This window comes from Rhinopithecus bieti, unplaced genomic scaffold, assembly GCF_001698545.2.
Source record: "Rhinopithecus bieti isolate Rb0 unplaced genomic scaffold, ASM169854v2 scaffold_15796, whole genome shotgun sequence".
Classification (NCBI taxonomy): domain Eukaryota; kingdom Metazoa; phylum Chordata; class Mammalia; order Primates; family Cercopithecidae; genus Rhinopithecus; species Rhinopithecus bieti.
In genome coordinates this window covers 1,404,836-1,416,752 of record NW_016808858.1, presented here as the reverse complement: position 1 = coordinate 1,416,752, position 11,917 = coordinate 1,404,836, and the positions used below count along the sequence as shown (strand labels likewise).

General features: G+C 35.5%; 1 protein-coding gene and 1 pseudogene across 1 annotated transcript in view; one reads left to right on the top strand and one right to left on the bottom strand.

Moving 5' to 3' along the window:
• Positions 1-6,912: 6,912 nt before the first annotated feature.
• TYR (tyrosinase) overlaps positions 6,913-11,917 on the bottom strand; it is a 128,568-nt gene continuing 123,563 nt past the window's right edge. Inside the window, exon 5 of the mRNA XM_017887648.1 lies at positions 6,913-7,527. Coding sequence (XP_017743137.1) covers positions 7,301-7,527 — 227 coding nt within the window. The 3' untranslated portion in view covers positions 6,913-7,300. The remainder of the gene's footprint in view (positions 7,528-11,917) is intronic.
• LOC108539145 (chromobox protein homolog 3 pseudogene) lies at positions 8,172-8,951 on the top strand (annotated as a pseudogene).

Genomic DNA, 11,917 nt, shown 5'->3' with positions numbered 1-11,917 from the left:
TCTGTAAGCATTTTACCTTTTCTTCTTTTATTATTTCCTTTTTTATTTGAATTTTTATTTATTTATAATCATGGGATACAAGTGCAATTTTTGCTACATTGACATATTTCATTGTGAAGTCAGAGCCTTCATTGCATCCATCACTGGAGCAATGTGCACTGTATCCACCAAGAAACCTGCCATTATCCACCCCCTCCCACTCCTCAACCCCCTGGATTCCTCATTGTCCATCATTCCAAACTCTGCGTCCATATGTACACGTTATTTAGCTCCTACTTATGAGTGAGAACAAATTTTACAAACACTTTCTAAATACCACCTCCATGCAAACATCTGCCTTAGGGAACCCCAACTAAGAAAACTTCAACGTCTAGAGGCAGAAGAGTTGAATCTTTTGGAAATGCCAAGAAGGAAAAAGCGGAAAGGAAGAAAACACCTACAGGTGAGTTACTGCTCAGAAACCATAAGGAAAGAGTGTTTAAGTAGAAGAGAGAATCAAGTTAAATGAGTACCAAAAATTTCATCTAATTTGTCAATATGGACAGCTTTGGTGACCATGGTAAGGAAAGTTTCCATAGAGAGGCAGAACAGAAAACAAATTGAAGTATGTTAAGTAGTCAGTAAGAGACAAAGCAGTAAATACCACAAATATAAATAGCCTTATTAAGAAGCTTGGCTATCGAAAGAAATAGGCAAAAGCTGAGTGAAAACTCAGCTTTTTTAATTTTGGCATTTCTTGGTCAAAGAAACTCTCACCTGTGCATAACTCATTTTAGCTCATGTGCTATTAATGGAGAGTGATTTTCTTTTTTTAAGTTAAGCATATCTGAATGCTGAAGTGTTAAGGACCCTACAGTATGGGAAGGGTTGAAGACACGGGAAAGAATGAGGAAAACTAATGAAATAAAAACTCAAGAATTTCAGAAGGGTTGGGTTCCTAAGCTTACAAAGAGATGGGTGCTCCATAGGAAGGACACTTAATGGCAACAATGAGTGATATGGTTTGGCTGTGTCCCCACCCAAATCGCATCTTGAATTCCCACGTGTTGTGGGAGGGACTAGTGGGAGGCAATTGAATCATGGGGGCAGGTCTTTCCCATGCTGTTCTCGTGATAGTGAATAAGTCTCATGAGATCTGATGGCTTCATGTGGAGATCCCCTGCACAAATTTTCTCTTCCTGCCACCATCCATGTAAGATGTGATTTGTTCCTCCCTGCCTTCCTCCAAGATTGTGAGGCCTCCCCAGCCACATGCAACTGTGAGTCCAATTAAACCTCTTTCTTTTTAAATTGCCAACTCTCGGGTATGTCTTTATCAGGAGTGTGAAAATTGACTAATACAGTAGGGAATAAAAAGAAGATGAATAAAACAAACATCTCGGAAGTGTGTAAATTTGCTGGCAGAAAAATATTTAAAATCCCATATGCCTTATTCATATAATTCAGTGTGTGTGTGTGTGTGTATGTATATCTGTTACCATATCTGTATCAACATATCTGCACCAAAGCACTTTATATCTTTAAAATAAACCGGCAAATCCATAGAATAATAAAAACCCTAATCAACTATTGTTGTCTCAATTGTTAAGGTGAAGTTCTCTTTCATGATTTTTTACCTACATTGATCTGTCTTCACCTAATCTGAATTTTTCTGATTTGGTTTATGCCAGGGGTCAGCAGACATTTCCAATCAAAGGCAAGTTAGTAAATACTGTAGGCTTTGGGCCATATGGTTGCTATTGCAACTACTTAGCTCTACCATTGTAGCATTAAAACATCAATAGACGATAAGTAATGTAAATGAATGAGTTTGGTTGTGTTTCAATAAAGCTTCATTTACAAAAACAACTGGCAGGCAGGAGTTAGCCCATTAGCCATAGCTTGTCGGCACTTACCTTTGCTCATGTTATCATTTTGCTCAGATTATTGATCACCTCATCTACCTGGTGAACTTCTGGGAATACAATTCAATTGTTAGCTTTTCTTTGAAATCTTCTATAGCTCCCCTGATGATATTGTACCCCTGCAGTATTAATTACATTACTTCAATAAGACATGGAATATTCCTTTATGATGGTATTTATAATTTTGCAATGATATTCTCAGAGGCTTGTCTCTCAGAGTACTGTGATTTCACTGTGAATAGAGACTAAATCTTATTAACATTCGTATCTCTAGCAAAGTGCCAGGATAGAGTAGGTGTTCTATGAAGACTTGTTCCTTGAATAAATGAGTTAATGATTTCAACTGAACCAACACTCTTTAGCTCAGAAGAGTTTATCCTGCTAGGGACTGTTGGCCTAGGATGTGCATTAGGTTCAAGCCCAGTACCACATCATAGGTGGTTTAATAGCCAACTTTTGTTTAGGAGCTAGAAGTCTATTACTTGAATGATTAATATTTCTATGCCCCAAATGTTTCTCTGTCTTAAAAGTACATTTATCATAATATCACTTTGTTACATAGGTACGTTACTATTCATGGTTTTGCAAAATTATTATTGAAAAACAAAATGTGTGGTTATATATATTTTTATCTTTCTTAAAACAGGTAACATGCTGAGTTAACATATTCTATGAGAACTTGTAAAATAATAATGAATATTTATGCACTACTGTAAAGTCTTTAGATTTACTCTTCAGGACATGTTGAGGAAAGTACTATTATTACATGCATTTTAACAATGATAAAACTGAGGCACACAGAGGTAAGATAACTCACACAAGGTTATACAGCTAGTGAGAGATTGCACCAGGAATCAAATTCTTAGAGTCTGACTTGAGATCCCACATATGTTAAACATTTTCTCAAATCTTTAATGCACTTAGTATCACAGCCTATGCCATGTTAAATTCACATGAAGTTAAGGCTCTAACTTAAATAAGGCTCTTCAGTTCCCCTTCAAAGAGAATTGCAGTATGTCTTCTTTCTTCTAAGTTCTTTACCTTTTAATTTTCTCGTTTATTCTTTCTGTTGTCCTTTTTTAGACTCTTTTCTTTGCATTTTTAAGTCCACACAACCCTTTCCAAAAGCGCTGTGGCAGTCCATTAGAAAAGTTATAAAAGTATTCATGTGCTTTGACCCAGAGAACCTACTCCTGGAAAATAATTTAAGATAAATAAAGTGGTATATGAACCAAGATATGCATTACAATATTAAACAAAACAATAACAACAAAAGCTAAATCAAAACTATTTAGTAGCAAGGCGTTGGTTATTACACTTCAACATAATTGAGTAATATATAACAATTAAATTTATAATAAGAATCACCTAGGAATAACTAAACTCAAATCCAAGATAAATTACCTAAACTACTGAGCAGACAGGTAAACTTGGGAAGGTGTTTACCCTATTTCAACCGGTTTCCTCCCTTGACAATATGAATAATACTTATTCTCATATTGGTAACATGTAGATTATTAAATGAGTTAACATACATGAAAGTGCCTAGCACAGTTCTTTGAATATCACAACTACAGACTAAATTGTAACATCTTTGTTATTTTAATTGAAAACTAGAAATCATAAGAATATGACTTATAATCATGATTATGAAACATAAAATTGGAAGATGAACATGAAGTCATAAGAATAATTTCTTACATTACTATTAAGAAAAGAACTCATAAAACAAGAAAAACATGAACAATATAGAGTTTTGGTAAGGCTTTCTTTAAAAAAATACTTAAATTCTTCCCATGTTATTTTAAATAGCTGAACAATTTGAAAGCTCTTGAGGTCTAAGTGATTTCCATAGCCAATTTTAATTTTCATTACATTGTACAAAATGGCAAATGATTTTCAAAATAAGCAATAAAAGTTTATTAAGAAACAAAACAAAACTCTTTTCACATTTGCATTTCAGCAGCTTTCAGAAAGCATCTAATCAGAGGGGGCATGGAACTTTGTTCTACTGGCATGCCCTCCGAAACAAGCTCACCATAGGTGGCTCCAGTAAGGCCCTTCTTAGGATGACAAAGAAACCCCACAAAATCAAAGCCTATACAAACAAGGAAAAAGCTAAAAGCATCCGCCACTAATGCCAGTTGTTAGCCTGCTGGAGACACTGGCTGAAATGACTTGTGCCAATTGCAAATGTAATTTCTACAGATGGAGAATTATATATTTGACTTGTTGGAAAGGTTAGATACTAAAAATACATTTTGTTTTTTGTTTTTTTTACAAAACACAGAAAGATTAAAAAAGAGGGGCAGCTGCTTATTTCTATTTTTTTTCAACAGAATGTGGCTTATAATGTAGCAATGGAAAATGATCAGAGCAGAAGCATAAAATGAAGCAATTTATAAAGGTCTCAGTAAAAAAACAAAGCCATAGAATATAATGTTGATTATAATTTAATGGACCTGTCAGTTTGAAATATCAGTCATGTCATTTCTATGCCATATTGAGAAAACCATGAAATTAAAGTGATGATGGCTTTATCATAGATGCTGCTTCTATACAAACAGACACCTCAAGCCTCTAGAGAAACAAAATGATGTTCTATATTGAGGTGCACTGTTGGAGGGAATTACCTGTGAAAAAGGAAAAAAATGACTTTATATGGCTCCCTCTCAGTAACAATGACAATTTCTTAAGTGGACTTTTATTCAAAATGCGTTGCAAAAATGATTTAAACGTATGACCCCGGACTAAAATCTTGCCTCCAAATCAATCCTAGATAAGTGACCTACACATAGTTGTTTTGCAGTGTCCACAACACCTTGGCCCCTGTTAGGTAAGCCAGACCCACCCACACGTGTGATCTGTGACTCAAAGTGCCCCCCAATCACTGTTATTCCTTCTTCAGAATCTTCTACAGACTATTGTGCAAATTTCTTTTCCCATTCCTTCTTCTTCATTTAGCTAGCTTCAATTCACATCTATAATTGATTCTAATCCTCAGACACCATTGTTAATGATCTGTTTGAAATCTTTTTTGCTGGTTATGTACTAAGTTGAGGATATACTCCCTGGTATTGATCGTTTCCTCCCACAGACTTCCACTGTGTCCATGTGTGCTGCTCCCCACTTCTTGGCAGATTTTCCTCCAGTCGGTATCAGAAATTAGACATGCTAGCTTAAGTCTGACAACTAATGGGAGTCAGAAGATGACTGCTGCTCTATTACCAAGTTTAGTAACTGTTAGGAATTTCTGATAATTAATAAGATAACTTTAGAAATAATTGTAAATTTTTACTTATTGTAGATTTTAAAATTAACCACAATGTGTGGTTAGGACATGTGTGTTGTTAGGACCTGTGTAAAGTAGGATGATTTTTGCCTCTCTTTGAAATCTAAAATGGGACTAAATGAAAAGTAATCATTTGAAAATTATGTGGTCTTGATTTTAGGTCAGTCTTATACACATAAAGGTGTTTTCAAGAACTCAAATTTTCAGCCAATTTATTTTAAATGCATTTATAAACTATCAGAATGAATGCTTCAGACCTTTTAGTAGTTACAGAATCTTGTGACTGAAAAGTACCCATAAAAACCTGTATGTCTCGTCTTAACTACCTTCCCAGAGATGTAGGGCTCAGATGCCAGACCCAGAGAGGTTTCTAGGAGCCTGGATTGAGTAGGTCTGCCTTTTTTTTTTGAGATGGAGTCTCGCTCTGTCGCCCAGGCTGGAGTGCAGTGGCCGGATCTCAGCTCACTGCAAACTCTGCCTCCCGGGTTTATGCCATTCTCATGCCTCAGCCTCCCGAGTAGCTAGGACTACAGGCGCCCGCCACCTCGCCCGGCTAGATTTTGTATTTTTTAGTAGAGACGGGGTTTCACCATGTTAGCCAGGATGGTCTCGATCTCCTGACCTCGTGATCCGCCCGTCTCAGCCTCCCAAAGTGCTGGGATTACAGGCTTGAGCCACCGCGCCCGGCCAGGTCTGCCTTTAATATGCCACCAAGGGACAGAGAAAGTATGGTGTTCAAAGATGACACTGGAAACAAAAGCAGTCAAACTGAAATACTATTTGAAAATCCTAAGCAGACAAGCACAGCTAGGTATAAGGAAACTGAAGAGCTGGAAACACCTGGACAAAGTAAATAAATTTGGTTGGAAGGCTGGAAGAAAGAATGGTGAAACACCCTGAAATAATGTGGAAGAGTAATAGGGACTTTTTATAAAGCATGGTTACCTTTGCTTTACAGTGGGGAGAGAGTTGGCAAGAACCCTGGGCCAATTTAAATGAATATGATATAGACTCACTGCTTAAATTTTCTCTATAGATTAGCCACCCAATCTAGTATGTGAAGACTTCCAGTGGTAACCACTTATTATTGTCCAAAGATGTCCATTTTGATTTTGGAACTCTGAGTATTGAACAGTGTTTCCTCTTATTAAACTAAAATTGGGCCCACTATAAATTCTACCCACTGGTCCTAGTCTTTTGTGCTATGCATAGCCATAATACAAATGTAATATCAATTGTACTTTTTTTTTGGAAATCAATAGGGGCCCAAAATTTAAGTAGTAGGATTATCTGAACATCCTAATTTGAAATCTTAATAGGCAAGGAAAATGGAAATGAGTTATTTTACTAGAACTGCAGAAAGGCTGATATTCAGAGAGTTGTTCAAACTTCAAATGTTTGATTGCATTGTAAACTTTCTCTAATAAAATACTTTTAGAAGGTGAAAATATGTTAATATACTTATAATTATCATCATTAAAATATTTAATGGACACATCTTGAGACAGGCGCTTAGCTGGATGTGTTGTAGAGGCTGGGCCCTTGTTCTCATGACCTTAAAAAATATCGTCAGAGCTATGACAGGAAAGAGCTAAAGGTTGTTTTCTATTTGAAGTCCATAATATATTTTGGAGCAGAAATGTAAAATATAGGGGAATATCATACTTTGTGAAGAAAAAAAAATGTGTTTCTGAAGCCTAAAGGAGTCAGTTAATGTAGATTTGTCACTGTTTTATTAAAATAAAAAAGGAACCAATAAAACATATATATCTTTAATCAGAAGGCAAAATCAAAATTATTTCATTTTGTAAAATAAGAGCACTTTAATTCAGATACAAATAACAGTTCCTCAGTACCAAATAGCATCCTTTCCTTAGACATATGGGCTTAGGGGAAAATGTTAAAAGAGCTGAGTGAAAACAGCAAGACAAAGACAGGTATGTTCTACCTGAGCTGGAAGAAGGGTACGCTTTGTATTAGGTTGCAATTTTGCAAATGGTCTTTACAGAAAAATACCAGCAGATATTCTGTGGAAACCTGGACATTACTTTGAGTTAGAGTGAGGCCACTCTAACTTTTGACCCTACTCTATTACCTAAGCCTTTTATAAATGGCTCTGATACAACAAGCTGTGGTAATCCTCTTTCTCCATGAGGAGTGGCTGCTTTTCTTCAGCAAGCTCCTTTCTCTTGTGACCGCACAGCAAGCTCACAAGCCCTGCCAGGAGGGCAGTGAGGGCAGCTCCTACCATCGCCGCCCCAAGGAGCCATGACCAGATCCGACCGGCTTGTTCCAGATAGGACTTAATGTAGTCTTGAAAAGAGTCTGAGTCTGAAATAGAAAGACATGCCATTGTTTTTATTGTTACCACCATTGTTAAGATCACCATCATCTTCAACCTTTCACAGTCCTTTGGAGGCCAGCTCTACTACTTATTAGCTGTAAGAGCTTGGGAAAGTTATACCTAATACTCCAAAGCCTCAGTTACTTCATCAGAAAATAGGAAAAAAATACCCCATTGTTGGAACTTTTGAATTTTATAGATAACATCCGCTAGTGATTCAGAGCCTGGTATATAGTGTGTACTCAATTAAATATTAGCTGTAATTTTTCCATCTTTTTCTGTAAAAGGATCTTGTAACTATTCCGATTATCAATAGAACACTGTTACATCATTAATCATTCACTAATCCAGTCTTTTAATTATTTGACAAACATTAATAGTAATGTTGGCAAATGCTCGGTAATCTTAGAAGCCTCCCAAGAACCCCAGGGCATTTGAACAATCTCTGTATTCACAGAGGTCACAGTCTTAAATCTTGAAACAGATTTTGGCACATGGGGGTTGTCCCTTTGTCCCAAGGCTTCAGTGGTGGGGGGCGCTCTTGGTTACCGGGCCGCCGGAGCACAGGAGCGGGCCCTGTGCCACGGTACCCTGGAGCGCCCATACTCTGGGCCTTTGTTTCTCCTCAGAGATGCGCGGACCAAGAACCCTGCGCTCCCTGGTAGAGAACGGGGGCCTGGCCTTGATAGGCCTCAGGACGCTGAAAGTAAAGCCTGGAGGGGCGGGGCTTAAGGGAGCCGATATCTGTATGAATAATGGCCCTTCAGGTCTGCCGAAATCAAACAACCAAAACAAGCAAAAAACAACAACAACAACAAAAAAAAAAACACTCAAAAGCCTTAAATGAAACTACATTGCAAAAAATAAAACAAATATTTTAAAAGGGAGGAAAAGAAAACAGAATGAAAAGGGTTAAAAAGTCAAAGAGGCAGAGCCTGAAGAATCTGTGGGAAAACTACTGGATCCAATTGTAGCAAAAGGGAAGGTGGAGCATTTCCTGAAGTGGAAGGGATGTCAGATGTTGACAGTACTTGGGACCCTGCAAAAAATTTAGATTGTCCAGAGTTAATTGAACCATTTCTTAATTCTCAAAAAGCTGGTAACAAAAAAAAAAAAAAAGGTACAAAAATAAAGAAAGTCTTTATCTGACAGTGAATCTAATGACAGCAAATCAAAGAAGAAAAGAGTTGCTGCCGACAAACCAAGAAGCTTCACCAGAGATGTTGATCCTGAAAGAATAATTGGTGCCACGGGCAGCAGTGGAGAATGGATGTTTCTCCTGAAATGGGAATATTCACATCAGGCCTACTTGGTGCTAGCAAAAGAAGCAAATATGAAGTGTCTTGAAATTGTAATTGCTTTTTACAAAGAGAGAGTAAGTTGGTATTTTTGTCCAGATGATGAAGCTTAATTGTTTGCACTGCGAGAGAGATATATATATAATATAAATATACACATAAATATATATATAAACATATATATAAATATATACATAAATCTGGGTCTTGGCTTTTAATTAACTAGTGTGGAAAAATAACTACATTCTAATGAAAATCAGTTTTGATATGTTCATTTTAAAAGTAGTATTGGGAGAGTTGGGTTTTTTTGTTGTGTTTTTTTTTCCATCAATATCATTGGTTACTTTGAATAAATAAAAGCTTTCTGTAGTTGCTTCCTTTATCATAAAAGAACATTTGATATCATGATGTATTATTTCCTCTGCATTAGAGAACAGCATTTCTAAATGTTGCGGAAAATTTCCATAGCCATTACTCAATCAGAACTTGTGTTCAGCCTAAGGACCATTCTGGGTTGTGTGTGTCTGTGTGTGTGTGTGTGTGTGTGCATAAAATGCATGCGTAAATGGCTTTTGTGTTGTTTTAAACATTCACCAAAACAAAATCATGGGCAAGCCCATGTTTTTGAGATGCCATCATTCTGAGCAACCTAAGAAATAAATCACATCAAATTAAATTCAAAATTTTCCTGAAGCCATACATTTCAAATAAAACAGATGATTCTATAATTAGTTGGACAATTTAAATGAATCATTTAAAAGCAGCCATATAAGAATCCCTATCTACACCCTTGGTCATATAAATGAACAGGCTGTTTGCAAAATTCCTAAAAGGAATAATTTTATTACTACCAACAACCTCCCCAACCAGATGAGGGAACTAGACAGATCCTGCTGTGTTTTAATTATCTAAACAAGACTTAGTTTAATGGATATTTAAATATTCCTCTAGCAAGCCATTCCTTTACAAAAAGTTGAAATCCCTGTGCTATACTGACTAAAAAGTAATGATTCATGGTATGTCTAAGATGTGGCTTATAGGAACCCAATCAGATGGTTGGAGATTTGGCAGTTTAGAATCTGCTGCCATAAATGGATGAACAACTTTTATAATGTATTGACTTGCATATTTTTTCTTCACCTTAACTCATTCCTTACATGTAGACTCAGTCTTTTCAATATTCGATTTGCTGGTTCAGCAGAAACCAGGATAAACAATAACTTTGTAGTAATCAGAATGTTATCCAATTATATATTGATTCCTTTATTGTAAATAAAGGTGAATAGTGGTGAATAGTTTTACATTACTTTAAAAAGCAACAACAGATTTTGACCACATATATTTTAAAAATAAATCTGAACAGGGAAAAGTCTTTAGCCTCCTGATTATTTATATTCCTTCAAACCACCATAAGAACATGGCACTGGGGAGAGACAGCATCCAATATGTTACTGGCTTAGCATTTCCTCTATTATCACACCCATCACATTATATTCCAGCTATCTATTACATGAATATATTTTTTTCTATTAAAATGGTTCCTTGAAGGCCAATAGTATGTTTTCATCATTGATATAATTCTAGAATCTGGTACAGTATCTGAAACACATATGAGAGAATGAACATATTTACTGAATGACTGAATGTGTTATTGTACCCAGAAGATATGGTGAAGGAATGTCCCTGAATGGCAGGTGTAGAATGAGAAGGGGAGACCTACACAAAGGATGTCACCCAGGTGAAAAATGTATAAATTGCCCATATTTCACTATGTTATGAGGTGGTATTTACAATTCCTTTTAAAATTTAGTATAAACAGTGATGGGTGCTTTAAAACGAAAAAGATAAAAGTCTTAATTCCAATTCTATTGGAATTAGGAATGTGGGAAAACAAATGTAATCATAGCATACTATTTGGTTGAATTGTAAATAATATTGTAGTAGTGAAAACAATACAATTCCTAGATGTGGATTTGCCCCCAAATATGATAATACTATACTGAGAAGATGAATGAAAGAACAGGGAAGCTGTAAGCGAGTTAAAATCATTATTTAAATGTAAGGAACTCTAGAGATAAACTTGATGAATTAACAGATAGTAATATTTGCCTATTATTTAGAAATACAGAGCAAAATAGCAGAATAAATAGCTAAAAGGGTTACAGTAGCTGATATAGGGGCATAAGTCTTTTCTTATAAGTCTTGGATCACTCTTTGGCTTGTAAAATAACATGCATATATTATTCAATAAAATTAAATTAATTAAAACATATGCTAAACACCTTATGTGTATGTGGAAAAAAAGTATAAGAAAAAGTACAATGGAGACTAAAACAACACAAGCAATCAGTCTAACAATAAGATTATAGGTGATTTTATTTTGTTTTATTCTATTATTATTTTCCAAAATAAAAAAAGAATGTCTTTTACTGATACAAGTAGAAAGCATGCTACTAAAAGTACCTGAGGCAATTAATAGATGATATAACTATAGGAAATCCATCATCAGATAATGCATATTAAAAAAAAAACATACTGCTAGATAAGGATTACATAAACTTCCCTGTACATCAACAATTAACCTAAAATAAATATAATGAAAACAAATCTCATTATCATAATCAACTACATATTTAAGGCACATAGCAGTTAAGGAGAAATGTTTAAATTTTATGTAAATATAACTATAGAATCTATTTAGGAGACTATAAGATTTGAGTAAATGAGGAAGTCTATACTGAATATCTGTTCAGTAAGAGCAAATGGATTCTTTCTAACAAAACAATTCCTCTATAGAAGTTGCTCTCTATAATGTATATAGAAGATATGTATGTAGAACATACACAGAAGATACTACAAATTTACTTTTTGACATAGCAGAAAGAAGAGGGTGCATCCGGGGCTTACCTTGCAGCAAGTCATGGCTATGTGACTCAAGTCTAGAGCAAAAATATATGTATAACTTTGGGGGAAGTTCCCTTAAAAGAAAAAATATATCTTTGCCCATTTACCTTTTCCTTTCTGACTAGCTATAATATAGATGGGTTGTTGGTGAACCATCATGGACTCTATAATCCAG